This window comes from Montipora capricornis, chromosome 10 (genome assembly GCF_036669925.1).
Source record: "Montipora capricornis isolate CH-2021 chromosome 10, ASM3666992v2, whole genome shotgun sequence".
NCBI lineage: Eukaryota > Metazoa > Cnidaria > Anthozoa > Scleractinia > Acroporidae > Montipora > Montipora capricornis.
This window is the reverse complement of record NC_090892.1, coordinates 53,704,646-53,724,995: the sequence shown is the minus strand read 5'-3', so window position 1 is coordinate 53,724,995 and position 20,350 is coordinate 53,704,646. Positions and strand designations below refer to the sequence as shown.

Below are 20,350 nucleotides of genomic sequence, written 5' to 3'. Positions count from 1 at the left end.
TTTAAATCCTTCATCAACGCAACACCAGCCGTGCGAGCGACTCTAGACGTAAGCGTCTCTCCCAGGTCGTCAGGAAAACAATGTCGAAGATGCGCAAACTACTAGAATGTGTGAAAAAAACACCTGGGAATGTAAGCAATAACCTGATAATCACATTACACGCTACAACGCTTCCATGGCTGGCAGGCTTTTTCCCGTGTTTGCTTTTTTTAAATGCAGGGTATTCCGCTTTGTCTTGGCAAACTAGCTCCTCCTGAATTTAAAATTTTGACAGCTAAACAAATAATATATTTCTATTTCCAAGAAACGTTACACAAGGGAAATCGTTGCATCAAGATTAATTTCGCACGAAGCAGGGTTCAAACGTTTTTATACTTGACAGTTGTATCGACTAAAGAAAAGAGCAGCAAAGACTTGCGAAACAACTTTGCACTCACAGTAGCTCGGATCAAACATGACAAAACGAAGAAAATCTCAAACTACCGCCTTTCACTTTTAATATCTAAGACATTTATGATTTTAACGCAAAACTCTGAAGGTATAGATAGCAAAAATGACAAAAAAAATCACTCACACTATCATGCTGTGCCATAGCACTTAAACTTTCCGAGTGTGTGGTATCCCTTCTCTCTTGAACCTCCAGTATCTCCAAACCTGAGCTGTTTAACTGGAAGCTTTCTCTTGTCAGTGAGGAGACCGCTGTCTTCACGCCAGACATAGTCATTCTGATCACAGTTACAAACATGGCTATGACTTGCACAAGATCCAGTCATCCCACATGCGCATTTGGCACTACCAGGTGACGCTCCACCCCAGTATGCCATCTTTTTTGAGTCATGTGACACCCAAAATCCATAAGGACCGCCGAACCAGAAACTCGAACCGTAACACTCATACTCAATAAATTGTTCACAGTGTGAGGAGACTCTGGTGAGCATCGCCAGCTGAGACAGACTCGCTCCAATGTAATGAATGTCACGTGAGTAACAACCGGCTGATTCACATCCCTGGACATACGTTCTTCTTTCACTGTCGTGACTGATGACTGTCACGCCAATTCCATTCTTGTCAGTCATGTCACAATACACAGTAAATGGTGCGAGACCTCCCACGCCATCTGGATCAATTACGAAATTTCCACTTGCACTGCCAACATATTTTCTTACTTCGGAACATGACGTTATAACTCTCGGGCGGCATTTGTATCCATAACTGACGTATCCGCTGTCACACGCGCACCTATATGCTCCGTATTCGTTGGTGCAGTTGGCATGCTGATCACAGCTATGCGTCTTTCTTCCGCATTCGTCAAGATCTGTCAAAATAACAATATAATAACATCAATTTGTAAGTCTTCAGCTCAAGCAGGAGATGTGCGTTTGAATATCGAAAGACGCGTAAGGAAAAGACGACCAATTTGTTCGTTGAAGTGCCCATGAGGTAAAATAACTCATGCTTAAAATTATCTGGAATATCGAGTCTAAAAGATCCCAAAAAAAAAAAAACTGTAAAAGCAAAATATCTCTGGCTATTTTCAAACTTGGCATTCTGTACCACATCAAAGGGTCCCTGTCAGTCGGTGTCCATTACGGGCCGTTGTTGTTGCTTTCATTTTGGACAGTTATGGGTTGACAATATAGTCAACCGATCTCGTGCACAACATATGTAGTTCAATCGTATCGCGCCTGCCCAAAAGTTCATCTCCTCTAACGATAAAGGTAAAGTTATATAGTAAACAGAAGCTCAAGATCGAGAATTCGACCATGTCATCGATGCGAAAAGAGCAAGCAAGACCAGTAAATATATAGTTCTCTTATTGCTGACTCTTCGAATACGGAAAATTACGAATTGTCTCATGAGGCAGGAGGAACCTTGTTCATTAGCTCGGAAAGCCTCATTGAAATCGTCACACCTGGGGAAAAGAGCAAAGTTAAACACTATCTTACCTTTCTTACAAGTATATGGATAACAATTACTGCATTTCACGTCATTCCATTCATAGTTGTATTTGACACCAAGAGTGTGAACGCAGTCTTCGTCTCCAAAATTGTTCGGCTGGTTCTTGGCCCAAGCTGTGAAATTCCCATTTCCACGATCCGCCCAACCAAAGTTGCCCTCTGTGGAGATGTCGTTTAGACCCAACCAAGATTTCTCGCCATTGTGGCGGTGCTGTATGTAAACATTTTCTTCATTATTGCCAACATCAACTAGAACAGAGTTTTGTGATCGACATTTTGCCAGAGCTGTTGTCCAGTTTGAGCACGAATCACTCGTAAAGTAGCAAAATCCACCGAAATAACTCCAACCGGGGTCACAGATATCTGTGAGCAAATGAACATGTTTTGAAAGTTATTACCACACAAATGGATGTAGAGTTAAACTGAGATAGTGTAAGCGGAGCTTTGGTAAAAATGTCAACTTGTATCTAATACCGTAACACACTGTCCTTTTACAAAGTTAACGAAAAAGCTCGAACTAAGGTCACAGGTATCTGGTTTGAAACGTATTTTTTACAGTTATAACATAGACGGAAAAATTACTAAATGGTGATTGGCTTGCTTTGATTATTTTCATGTAGTAAATGGTTTTTTTTTAGCATGGCTGGTTACATTGCTTTAGTGTTGTTGTACAAAAATAAATTTCATTCCGCTGATTCGTGCTGAACACAGAAATGGCTCCTACGAAGTTGCGCAGCAGAGTGCGTTTTTGACTTTCTTGAAAAAAGAAGTTTTGCCTTTTATAATCCAGCTTCAATCTCGACCCCAGAGCTCTTCTCTTTTGCGTATGACTGAGGGAGAGAAGGGCTCTGGGGAACCGTGAAACAATGTGTTTTCTCATTGGTTTTTGTGAAGAACAATGAAAAGTGTTTCTGATTGCTGCATTCATGTTAGCACGAGGAATGAGCAGGCGCCATAAGGTTCAAATAGCCAATTGTGGGCTATAAGAACCCTACGGCGCATGTTCTCCTGCAGACATACGATCCGAGGCTCTGGTGACGAGAATGAGTCCACCTGTTAAGAGCCAAAAATTAATGAACGTGTTCATTTTATGATAAAAGTATGAAACTCGTCAGGATATCTGACGTTTATGGAATGACCATTTCCTGATATGGAGCTAGGTGAAATTAACCTCCGCAACTGCATAATGCGCATGTCAAAAAATTGCCTTCATGGCGTCTGCATGGAAACGAGGTTAACACAATCAAGGATATTTTGCGTGTTTGTTGAAGTAATTTGTCGCTGTACTTTTTTGGGGTTTTCATAATAACTTTATTATAACATTAAAATATGTCACATGATCGGTCACGTGACCTATGTTGAACGAACGATTGAGGTATCTGTTAGGTGGATTGGAATACATATTCAAACAGCCACACTTCTAGTGGGACGGGGTTAAACACGCATTTAGGTTGAGTTAGACCCTCCTCTTGTTCAAACATATGCGACTATATCATGATTGTGCCTGAACCACGGAATACGCATAGCAGGTCTAATATGGCCTTTTAGGGCTACACATGGAATCGAGACTGGACACATTTCTGGCTTCTCGAGTTTTTATCCAGGTCATTTAAATAAGTTGCTATTCAGTTAGCAACGAAAACAGAAGGTTCAACATCACCTAACCTGTGTAACATAAATAGTCACAATGAAATAACTAAGGTAGGATATTGTTTAGAGTGCTAAACTGCATGAGACACCTTTTTAAAGGGTGAAATTGACATAGTTGATGAAAATGCTTCAGTTCTTTTTTTAATTTTCTCCTTTTGCGGTTTGAAAATAATACATATACATTTGGTTTCTATCATTTTTCATGATTTGTAGATCTTTAATGGCCAGTTAAGTGACAAAATATTAAAACTAGTTCCTAAGCCTCTCACGGTTCTAAGATGGTGGCGCCCGTGAGGAAAAATGTGCTTGGCGTACTTGCAGTCATTTACAGTATGGGGTTAGCAACAAAACAACTTTACCTAGATTTTATTACATTTTACAATTCAATGTCAGTTTAGCAAAGCTTTTCGAAGTTCTCCAAATTAAAGTAAAAGCGATTTTTGTATGTTTCATTGTGAATGTTGTTTGAATTTCAAATGTTTTGTAATTTACTGTTAAACATTCCTCTTCAGTTGATTTGGATGTATGATGGAAGCAACGAATATAAACTGCGAACTGTGTATTATCTGAGAGAAAAGGACACAGGAAAACTGCAATGTCCCGCAATATCAAAGCGGAAAGACTGTGGAGTAGGGTACATTTCTTTTGTTAAAAACGTTACGGAATTTCAGGATCTCAGAAATCAGTGGATATCAGAAATTATCAACTTGGCGATGGGTCAGGGCTGGATCCCTTGGCAAAAACAAAGCTTCCTGTCATAAGGGCTGCATGGATCGTTTCAGCAATACCAAATTAGAACGTGTAAAAAGGAGAAAACAGCAAGAATCAGAGGAAGGAAGCCCTGTAAAAACACGAAGGTCAACGTCATTAGTTCAGCCAAGACCCTCGCGTAAAACATGTTTCTTTCTGCGACGACGAGGCCAACACTTCATCACCACTACATGCGGTATCGACATTTGATGTTGATGGCAAGGTGAGAGAATGTGCTCTTGTGCTTAATGATGGTAAGCTGCTATCACAATTATTAGCTGGTGACATGATTGCCATTGGGGCAAAATACCATTCATTCTATATTAAGTTACAATCAACCGAGGATACAACTTTCAGACCCAAAGAAAGTACAGCATTTGCCAAATTAATTGCCTTCATTGATAATAGCAGAGATGAGCATGAGGCAACGGTCTTTAAACTGGCTGACCTCGCAAGATTATATTCAACTAAACTGAAGAACGTGGGGCAGAAACTGCAAGAATCAACACTTCAAAGTTAAAGGAAAGACTGCTTTCAGCTTTTCCATACCTAAGTGAAATCTCGCGGGGTATAGATGTCCTCATTGCCTTCAATCACCAGATTGGGGATATGATAAAACGATTACGATTCTGAAGCAGTGTACCTTGCGGGAGCTGCCAAAATCGTGCGAAGGGATATTTTCTTCAAAGTACTGTTTTTAAGGAACATTCCCATCAAAATGTCAAAGCGACGCTATTCCAGCTACTCTCCTAACTCTTCTGAACATGATTTTTCGAGGTACAACAATGGCAAATAAGCAATCTGTCGATAGACTTCCTAGTCAAGCCTGCCTGAGTATTTCGCAGCTGCTTGGGTTCAATACTCTTGCTAGAGAACGGAATTCCTCACCTTTCTCTCGACGCATTTCTTACGATAGGCTTCTTACTGTGTCTGCTGACATAGCCAATGCTGTCTGTGCCCGGTTCGAACGAGAAGGCGTCGTATGTCCCCCCAAACTACGACAGGCTTTATTTACAACCGCTGGTGTTGACAATAGGGACCTTTAGATTCTAAGACGAAGACGAGAACGAGTAAAAGGTTTGACTGCCCGTTTTTAGGGAAAAGATTCATAATCTTGACGATTAATCTTACTCTTTGTTAGCAGTTTAGATTGCTCAGTTATTCTTATTGCTGGTAACTTGGCCTTTTTGCTGATCGAAAAATGGCAATACTGCTACCGTGTTGTTGACTTGTCTTGACAAGACAACATTTTTGCAAAACCGCGTACTTAAATGACGACGGTATCACGTTTTTCCCGCTAAAATGACGCTGGTTTGTGCGCGCTCATTGTTGTTCTATGAGGAAATCTCGTACTCGTAGTCGTTCTCGTCCTAGAATCTAAAGCTCTCTAATATAGACCATGACCCAACTTCCACAAGCGAAGCAATATCTCTCGTGCATCATCCAACAGCTGAATTGCCTGGCAATGACAGGGAAATTAATGCATTTGAACCCTCAAGACCAACGTTCAAAAGATCCGGGAAGCACGCTGAAGTGTTTCGACAGTTTCCGAGTGGGTCATGTGTTGTGAACAAGACCATGCGACCGTTTTCCTCTATTGCCTTGGACCATACTCCTGAGCAAGAAAAAGCAGCAATCAAAGGAGATGGAGGTGCTGTAGGTTTGACAGAAAATCCGGCCGCCTGGAGGAGATGGATCGATGATTTCTGGGCCAGAAACAGCAATACAAGGATGATTAAAGAATTTGAGCAGGTGGTTCCTTGTACCAGACGTCTTGGACATCATTAACGGACACCTAGTGTTCAAATTTCCTTCAAAAACGATGTGTTGGCTGTTTTGTCTGAGTTTGAACAACTTGGTAACCCGTTGGAGGGCGAGGGGGAGGAACTGATTGCTGTGCACGCTAAAGATGTCATGAGCAGTGAAGTTCTTGAAGCTGTAAGGAGTATCACCCAAGTTGGAAAGTCGCAGTATGATAAGTTTGTGCAAGAAACGCTAACTGATAGATCCCCAGACCTGTCAAAGACTCTATCAAGAAGAACAATCTGTCTCTGTTCAGCAACTCAGACAAGACGTCCATGACAAAGGTGACAAAGGAACAGTTCCAGTTCTTGACATTGAAGAACGACTGTGCACTTTTTTCTTGGCTCTACATTGCTTGCCAATGCAGAGATGAAAATCTTGATGAATTTTTCAAGTTTGACACTCAATCATGGCCAACTGCACTTGCACAAAATGATCAACTCGGGGGGGGGGGGGGACGCAAAAGGCAAAAGGCCGACTTAGTGAGTTGTCTATAGAGTGTTCAGGTCACTGAGGCCACTCACCAGACAGTTTTTGATGCAGTAGCCCTCGATGGAGCAGTAGCCATTCAAATGCAGATGCCTGAAACAGCACGAACATTTCAAGAATATATCGATGCAGTGTTTTAAGCCATTCATTAACAAGCAGCTGCAATCTGCAAACCGTGAAGACGTTGTTTGGGATGTATACAAACAGGACTCCCACAAGAGTACAACGAGAGGGAAAAGATGTTCAGGACAACGACGGAAAGTACTTCCATCCACTCACATCCCCTCAAACTGGAGAAACTTCCTGCTAGTAGAGCTTCTTGCCCAGCAAATAGTATCATCATAACCTTTAGAGGAAGGCAAAGAAATCTATAGCACGTGTGGTGAGTGTGTTCTGACATCTGCAGCAAGATTTGACGTTTCGCTTCTAGAACCTTGCAGTCACGAGGAAGCTGATACCCGCATTATGGTCTACGTATTGGATGTCTGCATGTCCAGTCATGATTCCGATAATGATTCACAGTAATGACACGGATGTTGTCGTTCTCTCTATTTCGATTGCAGAGAGTTTTCGTAAGAAAGAAATTGGGATTACCCATGGGGCAGGCAGGAATTTGAAGTACCTTGCTGTTCACGAAATAGCAAGGAAGATTGGTCATAAGAAATCAAGAGCGTTATCAAGATTTCATGCCCTCACTGGATGTGACACCGTTTCCTTTTTTTGTGGACGGGAAAAGAAGACAGCATAGGAAGTGTGGAATGTCTATCCCAACCTAACAGACGTCCTGTGTACACTGATGTCAATGCCAACAGATGTAGATGAAAAGTGTATGACCGTTATCGAAAGGTTCATTGTCCTCCTGTATGACCGAACGAGCAGCTTGCTGGATGTTAACCAGGCCAGAAAGGAGTTATTTTCAAAGAAATCGAGAAACATTGTGAGTATTCCACCGTCTAAAGCAGCACTGCTGCAGCACACAAAACGAGCCGTTTTTCAGGGAGCATTCGTATGGGGTCAATCGCTTTTGAAGCAGCCCGTTGTTCCATTTCCTTCTACCTGGGGCTGGGAGAGAGAGTAGGACATTCGTGGAGACCTTACACAAGCAAAGGACTCTTGTTACGAGCTGATTCAATGTGGCTGCAAGAAAGGCTGCAAAGGCCGATGCAAATGTGTTAAAGCCAATCTCGAATGACACGGGGTTGTGCACAAGTGGAGGAAATTGCAAACGAGATGAGCTTATTGCAAGTTAAATCCGATTTCATTTGTCAAGGCTCGTTGCTTAGGAATGCCTGTTTTGTACAAACGAACGGCTACAGTGAAACAGGTTTTTGTCGCCAGTGACGGAAGATTTTCAAAATAAGTCGCGTATCCAATTTGTAACTTGTTGTAGAACCGTAAGATGTAGAAACCAATCTGGCAAAAAGAAAAGCAAGTAACAGCAAATTGACTAAATAAAAGCTCTAGAAATGGTAACTTTGCCTCAGCCTCAATTTCATGTTTAACAAGATATATGCGCTTTTTCCGATGTGTCATCTGTTGCAGTGTTTAAATGACTGACTATAACAAGACAAGAAATGCGTTAGAATGGAACATTTCTTTGAACGTTTAGCTAGAATGCTGTGTAACATTACTGTTAACAAATGTCGTTTCTCCTTTAAAAAAAATGCTCACGTGATCAGTCACGTATCACTCTTTGAATTTTTTGAGTAATATCGAAGGTAGTCTTTTGTTAACAAGGGAGATAAAAACAAATTACGTTAAAAAACTCAGAAATAGCTGATTTCTATGAGCCTCGTTTCTATGCAGAAGCCATACTAGCAATTTTTCGACAAGCGCATTACAGAGTTCAGGCTGTTAATTTCAGCTAATTAGCAATCCTTCCAAGTTTCATACTTTTATCAAAAAACCAACAATTTTGGCAATTTCTGCAACTTCTGCAATCATGCTATCGATTAGCTATATCAACAGATCCATGTGGACTTAATGCACACTTTGATTGTGTTGGCTGAGAATTGGTCGAACCGTGCGCTGTGCACTGGTTTTATTCCTGGAAGCTTATTTTGGACCGAGATGGACCTCTTTTCTGTTAGAATAGTTGAGAAATGGCAGATTGTTTAGCTAAAATCCCAGTATTCCAGTTCACACCCCCTTAAACAGATTGAGAAAGACAATTACTCAAAAACGGCAAGATTTCCCTTCACTTGCACCAACGCTCTCTCAAGGTCATTCCATACCCACTGGCTCTTCCCGCCTTTGTGGACAGGTCGTTTCCAGGTGAATGAAAGTGTTTTTGGAGCTCTTGGAGCAGTTTGAAAGGCCTTCACAGTCCAAAAAATGGACTAAAATCACATTTTTTTTCTCCTTTGGTTTATTGCCATCCGAGATGCTTTTTTGCTTCCATTCACCGTCAGTATTACATGGTCGTACATCTCAATTAGAGTCACATTTATCTTTTCGCCGTTTCCACTGGGTTTACTGACCTGTAAGGACCACATAACTCAATGACACGGGGTCGTATCTGGTCTCCCAAAATTCCTTGACACAAACTCTAAATCCTGAGGGATTCATATCCTGTTAAAATAAAAGGGTGCAGTTGTCAATGACAGAGATGAATGAATCGAATGTCGAAAGTTATAGACCAGTTCCGAATTCTCTGCACCCGTTCCTCAAAGTGAAGTAAGTGAAAAACCTTTAGAACATATTTAAGGCTTAAATGTTAGGTAAACGTTAATTGCACATCTCGGCAGAGCTAGTTTCCGACGCTTCGCGACAGCTGCACATACTTGCTTTGTGAGGGCTGATAAGTGCAGGAAACTACTGTTTTATTGCAACTACTAATGTTTCAAGGTGTTGTGCGCCGTTGAGATGAGTGATGAACTATTTGCTTGGCAAAGAGCGAAAGGAATACTGAAAAACACGGGTTTAGCTCCGTTAGTTTACTCATTGTAACTGGTCAATTATATGGTTAGCTTCGGCCGCTCGTGACCCATCAGCTTTCTTCAAACACTGATCATTTCCAGTTGTGAAACGAACTGCAGCAAAATCTTTCAACCACACTAAATTCCTTTTATGCAATGTGAAGAATCTAAACCAACCAAGCCAGACCATGAAAGTTACATGCTACAGTCTGTAGTTAGCATTTAAAGAGCTACTATTACGAAATTCGCATTTTTCCTATCTAAGCCATTTGAAGACACAAACATGTAGTCTGTACGAGAAGAAGAATGCTGTTTACTATTTTCAAATATAATTTATATCTCTTTTCGTTCCAGAGATATTCATAAACTCAACCGGATTATGAACAAATATGATAGAAAAAGATATCCCAGCCAATTTGTATCAGAAATGTTTGATTCTTTGCAGTAAGATTCTAGAAGATGTGCTCCACTATATGAGAGTACCAGTTTTGTTACCATGGCAACATACTGGTATTAAAAGCTTTGCTGGCCACCTTTGGCCAATTTTGATATTTGCCAATGGGGCCTCATATGTTAGGCCGAGTTTGTGGCCTTGTTAAAGGTTTTTCTAGCCTATGATCACCAAAAATATTGAATCAGGTTGAAGGAGACTGGAAAAGAGTGAGTTGCCATGGGCACCAATTTCTTTGCAGCCGAAAGTGTGTTGCCTGTAGAACTATCAGCCTACCAAGTTTAAATGCTCTCTGTTGTAAATTGACCGAGATAACTCTATTTGTATACTTGATGTTATAGTGGGTTGAGTGAATGACGTCACCAGTCCTGTCATTTGCATATTTTACACATTTTCCAAACTTAAATATCTCCGGAACAAATGCAGATATTTCCAAACGGTAAACGGCGTTTTTAAGCTTTCCTTGAATTCTATACGATAAACTTAAAAATTAATGGGCTAAAAATTGATCATAGTAGCACTTTAACGCAGTGATTTGAAGTGCCCGCACGAGAACTGTAAACCCATTCAATCGGCAAGTGATATATGCGAGATTTCACCGGTGTGGGATTGGCCAAACAAAGGGAAAGGAGTCGATGGCGAGTTTTCAGCAGATGTTCTTTGGAGAGGAAAGATTATTTGACGGGTAAGAAAGAACGTCTGTTGTATTGACTTCATCTAAACCGTCTTAGGGTGAGCGGGACTTAGTTGTAAAATAAGCATCTTTTATGTAGTGGTTATTGCATTCGACGTTAGAAGAACGCATATTATTTGGTCGCTTCTTTCTGGATGCTCTTTGATTTCAGGTTTGGGCGACATCTTGTACCGGCTGACCACTCGTCTCGACCTCATGCGATAGCCTCGAGACCATGTAGCAGCAACCGTTTAACATAGACACCACCTGACAGCACTTCACAATGAACCCCCCTTTCCCTATATATTTGAGGGCGGTCAGTACAATAAAAAATGCCATTTTCAACAGAGATCGAAAGCACTTTACTAATCCATGGTTATTACTATTGTTAGTATGATGTGTAAATCCTTTAATGACCAGACGTTGTTTTAAAGAATCACGTCTGCGCGGCATATGTGTGAACATGGATTTTCGGTATTAGCGTGAGCTTCCTGCGTTTTTATGCGAACTTGTTTAGGGTAAACTCCCATACACTATTCTTAGCGATAGAAATCAATGTGACCAAATCTCCGGAACCTACACAGTGTAGCTTTTAAAGAGATGTTACCTCGATCCACGTAGTTATTCCGTTGTGTTCTGGTGCTAGGTTTCCACTAATAGTTGTGCTGTGATTGGCTGATATCAAAACTGTAGGCACGGTTTCATAGCTTCTTTGAAACTCCACAAACTGTTTAAGAAAGTAAACTGTTAAATGCTCGCCGAAATGAGTTCATTGGGCATAAGAAATAATCGAATTATTGTCGACAGTTGACACATTCAATAATGTACGAAATTTCCTGCGGAATAACGCAACCGCTGCATCGTTACTTGTCATCCGCTACCCGAGGAGGCCTTTGCATCGCGTCGTCATTACAAAGAACCTATTTCTATAGACAAGAGCTGTTGCAATGTGCAGCCTGTGGGTCCGTGATTGGAAACTAACAGTTAAAGTGAACATGACATCATTATGAAACTCAACTGGCAGAAATCAACCAGTTGGCTCAACGTGCGTTGGAGTTGAAGTCGAAGAAAAATCCAGGTAGTGGGGGGAAGGGGATTTGAGCCTCGAGAAAACACGCGGAAATTATATGGCAATGTGTTTACGACAGCCTCTCGTCCTTTTTTCGAAAGAATATAGGATGCCGGGTAGCATTTCATTGGATCGAATTATGTCGGTACTCTCTTGACTCTCAGTTGCTGCTTATTGTCCAGCGATAAAAGAACCTAAACAACAATTTTGGACGTTTGCACCTGATTTTACCCCCCAAGTCGTACCTTGCAATAAGCATTGTTCTTTTCATCCAAAGGCGGGTGCGTGTTTGGGAATCCAACAGATCCATATTCAGCGAAATATGGCTTGTGTAGGTTAGATATCGCCAACCAGCTCTGCAACAAAATTAGCATGACTAATTCGAAAACCGTAGAAAACGAAACCACCCAGCTGTTTTATCCACAAGACTAATAATTTAGGCGGGTCTTCATTTATTTGTGTTTTAAAAAATATAAGCAAAACAAGTCTCGCCCCCCCCGGGGCTGCCCTTCTCTTCCCGTGCAAGGATCATGATGCAATGTTCCAACGATTTGCTTGTAGAACGTTTAATTTTAAACAACGACGATGTCTTTGAAGGCACGAACATCTCCGTTGAATGCGATTGTGAAAATTGACCGATTATATTGCAACTTGTAAAATATATGCCAATTCAATTGTCCTGGAATATATGTGGACTGAACAATAAGCGAGAAAAGTGAATAAATGACTGTTCTGCTCCGGAGAACTCCGCCTTATGTAACTATTGATGGCATGGTGTAATGTACCAGTGAGAATGACGATGTGAATGATAAAAGTATTTGCAACTTGTGAATCGATATCATAAGCTCCCAGTTGGCTTGATAGCTGTGCTTGATAACAGACAGACCTACTCATTAGAAGGCGGGGGGTGGGGAAGGGGGGGGGGGGGAGAATGGGCGCTGTGATTGGTTAGCAGCTGGCAATGATACACAACATGATTGGAATGGGTAAGCGCAAAAATTGCTTTGTTCTCCTGTCATCATCTCGTGCCTTCCCTCTAGCGAAATCTTCTTTTACAGAAAAAAAAAAAAAAAAATCTGCAAAGCGCTTGTGACGAAGGCTACACGATCGTCCTTGGTTAAAGTGCCTTAGTTCAGATGGAATCTATCACAGTTACACTTGGATTTTTGTCCTTTCTGAATCAGTAGATAGATATAAAATAAAACAAAAATTGGTACAAACCACATAAATATCTTCATATTGTCCATCGAAGTTTTGCATTTCACGGAGACAGACTTTAAATGATGCTTTGGTTGCGTCTTCTATCCAGACGAGAGAAGAATCGTACTCGTTACCAACTCTCCCATGCTCCGCTGTCACTTGGACTACGGGGATGTTATTAAACTTTCCCTACGGATGAAGAAGAAGACTGCGATAAAATTCACGCGTAAAATAGTGTATTAACAGGAGCTCATAATTATTGGCGTACTTTATTGTATTGGTGGGACAAAAAAATAACTTTAAATCACGGGAAATAACCGTTACAGACAAGTCAGTCTAAAGTATTTTGAAAGAAAGTGTTTGTATTCGAAATAAATAAGTTTTAGAATCGCTTATTTTGTTTTCAAATTTTGCGGGAGCTATTTCGCCATCTTGAATAATTGTGACGTGTTACGGTTGCCCTATTGTTATTAGACAAAAACTCTTTGTGTCGGAACAATAGGGCAACCGCAACACGTCACAATTATTCAAGATGGCTGCACCCGAGCGATTTTAAAATTCACACTTCTTGATATTAACACTGTTTTAAAAACAAATTTCGAATGAATTTGTTTGTAAGCATAATTTTCTTCGGTTCAAACTTATTCTGAAGTAAGAGTGGAGGTTCCCTTTAAAGAAAGATCGTTCCACTTGATTCCCTCAAAAAGAACTAGTCTTACCCTCGGAAAAATCACGTCTGCGCACTTTGTCCCAGACCACCATTTTTGCAGCTTAATTGTTCCCGTCATTCCTTCGGGTGGCGCTCCTTGGTAAGCCAGCCAATCAACAGTTGCGAATGGATTAAGGCTCTCTTTATTTCTACCAGCCTGCATTACGCAAACTGTGAAATTCTTTGTGTTGACGTTTTCCGTCCATGATGTTACGGCGTCGTGGACTGTTGCGCTGTCATTGAGTGTCATGTGGTTGACAGAAACTTGTACATGAACCTGTTTATCCGGATAGAAGCGATATGGCGGGAAAGTGACCGTCTCACAGGTTGAGTCGGTCCACTTTGGAACGCGCACAAGATCTGTTCTGCCTCTCTCCATCGGGAATCCTTAATCAAAGAATGGAACAAAGCAAATTATTATCCCACGCTATGGCACGCCTTTCCTGTCAATATTCAAACAACTTTATTGTGTAATGCATCTATTACATTTTTGTGCTTTAATTTCTATTTATTTTCTACATGTTTTATTTTGCTTTGATATATTTTACATCTCTTCCCATTAATTTAAATATAAGTTTTAAGCACATTTATCATTTTTTGTTCTCTTTATTTTATATTCGTTCTCTATGTGTATTTATATCTAATTAAGTATGCAACACGTGGTCGCATTACCGTGATTCACGTGGGCAGGAGCCCATGACTAGGAGCCTCCCAATGCATTATATCCTTGAGTCAACCTTTGCCCGCATCTTTCTATTTTTAGAACTAATCCTTCAGCAGGAGACTCACATTTACAACAATTTACATCAATTTGCACAATTTGCATGCATTGTTTTTGCTATTTTTGTCTTTGTTTCACAATAACTTTATTCTGATTGGCCATTCTAAACAGTGCGTGCAGAGCCGAAGAACTCGTGGCGTTCTAAAAATAGAAAGATGCCTTGCAAGTTTTAAGTCATTTACACCTAGTTTTTCGAGAACGTTGTCCCTCGGCTGAATTCAATGAGGTCAGTCTCCCTCTGCCGGACTATAAACAAAAATTTGAAAGAATGTGACACCTGTGTGGGTTTGTTGTTTCAGATCATTATGAAACCTTCATTTTACAGTTTGCTTTACCGGTTTTTTGAAGAGTTTTTCGGAGAAACCTACTAGCCTCTCCGTTGATAAAACCCTTCTTCAATGACACCGGGCGGGCGACAGGGAAAATGCTTCAATCAGTGTATTGGAAGGATTCAGTCAGCTGGTGATGTATTTGATATGGAGAATAGATTCTTTTTCCTTTTCTGAAATTTAAGCAGTTAACTTTATAGTTAGGTTGAAGTTGTTAGCTTGTGCAATGAACAGGTTGATTTCCTGTTTATCTACGTCCCATAGTGAGAAGACGCCATCAATGAAACGTTTCCATGTTGTTGGTTTAACTTTGCTCTGGCTTAGCATTTTTGTTTCAATTTCTGGAAGGTGGACAAAACACTGACCCCAGTCTATTGACTACCCCGGTGGACTACCCTAAAAATACTATTTCGAACTGATGAGTACTTATTGGTCTATATGCACGCCGCGTCTCAAGTAGTCCTTATAAGCCTAAACACCCATTTTAAACGGCGCTGATCAACACTTTTTAAGTCTAAGCAACCATTTTAAAAAGGTTAGTTTCAATAATTGTTGTGATGGTCGATTAGTTCATGTAAGTGAAGAGAGACGGGTGCAATTCATGGATTAAGTCGCATGTGGCCGTGCGGAAGGAAAAAAACAAGGAACGTGCAATGTAAGTGTATAATCATTTCAGTTCTGTCAATAGTTCTCATTCGAAATACCGTTAGTACTTTTTAGAGGTAGTCCATTTGGGTAGTTCATTTGGGCATCATTGTTTCGTCCATAGAAATTGAAACAAAAATGCTAAGCCAGAGTAACGTTAAACCAACAACCTGGAAACGTTTCATTGATAACGTTTTCTCACTGTGGGACGTAGATAAACGGGAACTCAACCTGTTTATTGAACAAGCTAACAAATTCCACCTCACTATAACGTTTACTGCTTAAATTTCAGAAGGAGATAACTTTCCTAGACCGACATCAGTATACAAAGGAGAATGATTGAAATAGAATCTAGTCTCCATATCAAAATATATCACTCCTATCATCAGCCTACTGAAACCTTCAAGCCCTTGTCACCCCTTGTCACGAGCCCGGTGTGAAGAAGGGTTTTATCGAAGAATGGTCGGTAGGCTTCTCCGAACAAACTCTTCAAAAACAACATTTGAGGAGGCATGATTCAAAGGCCACCATAAAGAGCGAGGCTACTCTAAGCATCTTATCGAGAGAACACTATCTGAGGTCAATTTTTCTGGAAACAGTCGGCACTTAAACAAAAAGACAAAACTAGCGAGAAAATCGTACCATTTGTCAGGACGTACAACCCAGCAGTGTCAAATCTTAAAACAATACTGATGCGTCAAAGACTATAAAAACCATGAATTGAAGGGTTAATAGTTATCTGAAAAAGGGAGACCTTGCAGGAAGGTCTGTCACATTCTTGTTTATAGCCTGACAGAGGGAGCATGACGACGTTGAGTTCAGCTGAGGGACAACGTTTCTGGAACCTGCAAGGCATTCGCGGCCGCACGACATGAGCTTAACAGTTCTTCCTCCATGTGCCCAGAAACCAAAATGGCGGAAAATGACCCACGTGAATCACGGTAATGCGATCACGTGTTGCATACTTAATTAGAATTTTTTAAAAAACATACAGCACAAATATAAATACACATAGAGAACGAATATAAAATAAAGAGAACAAAAAGAAATAAATGTGCTTAACACTTATATTTACGATAATGGGAAGAAATGTAAAATATATCAAAGCAAAATAAAAAACATATAGAAAGGAAATATAAATTACGGCACGGAAATGTAATAGATGCATTACACAATAAACCTGTTTGAATATTGACAGGAAAAGCGCGACATACCCAAGAGTTGTTCTTTGCTCCGTTGGCTTGGTGTGAAACCATTTTAATACAAACTGGCTGGTTGGATTCATAACTTAAAAAATGGTTTCTCAAGAAAAAACTCGTTTTAAACCAGTGGCCAAAGGAAATAATATTTACTCATAAGCAACAACTCGGGTACAAACGGAATCAGATTGTGCTCCTTCATGAGGTCGAGGTCGAACCCACGACCTTTCAATCGCTACAATTCCGGCCAAAACATCTGGAAAACTGTATTTTTTGATGAAAATAGCATTTCCATTGATGCTCCTTTTCCCCTACTACTACTACTACTACTACTACTACTACTACTACTACTACTACTGCTGTTGCTGCTGCTGCTGCTGCTGCTGCTGCTACTACTACTACTACGACTACTACTACTACTACTACTACTACTACTACTAATAATAATAATAATAATAATAATAATAATAATAATAATAATAATAACGTTAACAGAAATAGTGATAAAGATAATGATAATCAGTGCAAATCATCGAGGCGTCTAAAGTAAACTAATGAACGAATCAGAATGACCTAAAGAGGGCAAAATAAATTTATACGAGGACGTGTGCTACAAAAGCGAACCGTCATTTGAAAAACATGTTTTTCCTCATGCTATAGAATGCGTGCCTTGTTGAATTTCGGCAGCTGGAAGGTAAAGTAGTTAAATCGGGCGTTGTTGCATTGTTGTTGTTATTTCTCCTTGCATTTTGTACAGCCAAGCTTTACTGAAGGAAGGTTCTTTTGCATAAAAAAGACCCCCTTTTCGGTAGAGCGTTTTCAAGAAACGTCACGGTGGGAGTGAATGTTGTTGCCCCATCGGAAAGAAACAGCGGCTATATTGTTGTCTCCGTCAAAGTGATCTCAATTCGTTGCGATCTTTATTTGATCATATAAGGGTGTACTATATCAATACCTTCGCAACTTCCCGGATGATAGATAGTGCTGTTATCCAGTCCTTTACAGTAGTTTAACTCGTGCCAACATTTGTTGTCATAGGTTGTACCATTAGAGGTGCACACTGGATCCTGATAAGATGGGCAGTCTTCGAAACAAACACAGCGTGCAACATGAGCGCTGTAAGTCTTACAGACTCCAAACGATGGGCATTTAACATCAAGACAAGGGTCGAGATCTGTGAGGACAAAATTTCGCGTTTTAGGCAGTCATTTAAATTGAACAACTTAATATGTTGGTGACATCTGACCTACAGAACCATAAATACCTATACAATACAACTAAATGATGAGATCCTGACACGTAAGTAAGCGTTTAAGAGCTCAAACACAAAGTCGGTTCCCTATTGCCCTAAACTAAGAGTGTCATAATTATAATACTTTGGTTTAAGGTGGGTTAGGAATTGCGTAAGGGTCGCATTTTTCGACGTCAAAACAAAGTAACGTGAATGTTATTGACAATCCTTCAACTCGAAGGAAGGTGTGTCATTGGTTTGGTCTCACTTCTCTTCGCTAAGTGATTCCGTTGCGATGTGCTGTAGCGTAGCGATGTAAACAATCTGCCGAAAACAGCTCTAAACTTTGTGGTTGCTTTATTTCAAATCCTTTTGGGAATCAGCACCGATTAAGTGGCTATTTTCTAGCGGTCTCAATTTCGCGTAGACAACAAGCATCCACTAGCTAATTTGGGAACGGTCGCCTTTCAATTTCTTGCATTCAGAGATTTAGGAATTCGTTCATTTAAAATTCAAATCTATATCTTTATTACTTTTAAGAAAGAGTACAAATACTTTCTTCTCAAAAATATCAACTCGATTTCTGCTAATACCGTATTGCTACCATGTTAGTTCCACTATTTCGATTCTTACAATTAGGGACTTGTCAGAAATTAACAGGGGAGGGGGTTACAGGAAATTTAGCCATTGTGATCAAAAAGGGATGCTATAATATCATTATGATGTTACAACACGAATACAAAATATTTCCTGCCATATGAACAAGACAAGCTATTGAAAGTTTTGAACGCAGTGCATGTATCTTGGTTTCTAGTGGTAGAGCCAAAAGCTTTTTTGGTCCTGTTTCTTCAACCGAGATATCACTTGCATGTTAGGTTTGCTTTATTGAAAGTACTGAAACATTTTTCTTCTGTCACTATATAACAATTTTGGAGCCATTATTTATCTATTGGGGAAGGGGACAGAGAATTTAAAGAAGAGTTCCAGGGGAGGGTCAGGACATTTCAATCCCTTTCCTAGGGAGGGTCATTTATCCTTGCCGTTTTAATGAAAATCTACACCCTCTGCTAATTTCTGTCAAGTCCCTTAGAATAGCTTGTTCCCGTCCCCGATTAGGCTACTTTAATTTACTCGCAGTAATTTAAAGTTTATGCTGCCATTAATTTTACTGTGGTGGTGGCCAACTAGAAAGCTTTTGCTACTTTGGCCACCGCACACATATCACTTTAAATTCTTTTAAGGAGGCTCAAAAGGGTTTTCAGCTGAGCGCGCGCGCGTAAGCCACACACGCAATTCGTAAGCTGCTTTTGCGTCAGCTCATGATTCAAATGGGTCACCAGGAATAAACAAAGACCGCTAATTTCGCTTGCCTTTCTCCTAATTCTTATATACATGGAATATAAATGGACATCTGTTCACGAAAACTACGAAAATTCTACTTAAACGGTTTAATAGTCACTTAAATCCGTTTGTGTTGACCTGTAGCTCCACTCGCGCGCGGACTCGAATAAGCGGGAGACGCATCTTGTAACCCCCTAATTTTTCCTGATTTTGCAACTAAACTTTACTCGTTTATATCTCTGCTTCTGTACGGTGAATTTTTTTTCATTTTTTGCATGTTAGCTTAGATTAATTTAAACCGTTTGTCTTTCAAATTTAACAAATTCTATAGGTGAAAAAAAAACTAGAGACATTTCAAAAAAACGAAATGCCTAATATCGTTGCCTAGGTAACGTTATTTTGGAGGAAAATATAATGTGAGAAATCTACGATAGGTACTTAATACTCTGGCCAAATTTCGTCTTGATATGATTACCCTAACTGTATCTAAGGACAGGATATGTTTATTTCTTTGAAAAAAGGAGAAACTATTTCGAGCCTCCTTAAGTTAATCCCGTCTACTTAAACGTTTCTTTGTTTGCAGTGTATTGCTTGTGTACCTTATTGTTTATAGTGTGAATATAATCAATAAAGAAATCACTCAATCAAAGAGCTGTCATCAGTTCTAAAATATTCTTTATGACATTCCTTCCTTTTTCTTGAAAATCGTAGGTATGATATCATTCTTAAAACAAATATACTAACCCCCAATGAGAATGTAACTGACATGCAGAGGATCATGCGTACTGCCTGCTCCACTCAGATCCTTTACACAAACAGTCATCGATGCTATACTGATTTCCTGGAAATATGGAAGTGAATTTTTGAAAATGTAAGCTTGTGACAGAAAATTCTAAGCCTTTTAAAATTCAAGGTATAACGTTTGAAAGTATCATAAAGGTGGATTCAGAATTTCTTGAGGGTCTTAGATGTATGAAATTCATCTTTTAGCAGAGGTGTAGGGCTTCGCACGGCGTAAAGAAAGATGACGAGGAGATAGATAAAATAGATGGATGAATGGTTTATTAAAAAAAAACCCACTGCAGCCTACGAGACTGAATTAAGGATACTTTTTACTAAATGCACGTCAAAAACATGAGAAGAAAAATTCAAAA

General features: G+C 40.0%; 1 protein-coding gene across 3 annotated transcripts in view; it reads right to left on the bottom strand.

Moving 5' to 3' along the window:
- Positions 1 to 83: 83 nt before the first annotated feature.
- Positions 84 to 20,350, bottom strand: part of LOC138022052 (uncharacterized) — a 27,477-nt gene continuing 7,210 nt past the window's right edge. For 2 of the 3 annotated variants that reach the window (XM_068869072.1, XM_068869074.1), the window contains 9 exons: positions 19,941 to 20,037; positions 17,580 to 17,798; positions 13,681 to 14,057; positions 12,983 to 13,150; positions 12,007 to 12,117; positions 11,300 to 11,419; positions 9,131 to 9,221; positions 1,947 to 2,321; positions 475 to 1,315 (listed from right to left, as the gene is read on the bottom strand). In XM_068869072.1, the coding sequence (XP_068725173.1) occupies positions 579 to 1,315; positions 1,947 to 2,321; positions 9,131 to 9,221; positions 11,300 to 11,419; positions 12,007 to 12,117; positions 12,983 to 13,150; positions 13,681 to 14,057; positions 17,580 to 17,798; positions 19,941 to 20,037 (2,295 nt within the window). In that variant the 3' untranslated portion in view covers positions 475 to 578. Of the gene's footprint in view, positions 102 to 474; positions 1,316 to 1,946; positions 2,322 to 9,130; positions 9,222 to 11,299; positions 11,420 to 12,006; positions 12,118 to 12,982; positions 13,151 to 13,680; positions 14,058 to 17,579; positions 17,799 to 19,940; positions 20,038 to 20,350 lie in introns of those variants that run through there. The other variant, XM_068869073.1, reaches the window with a different exon arrangement.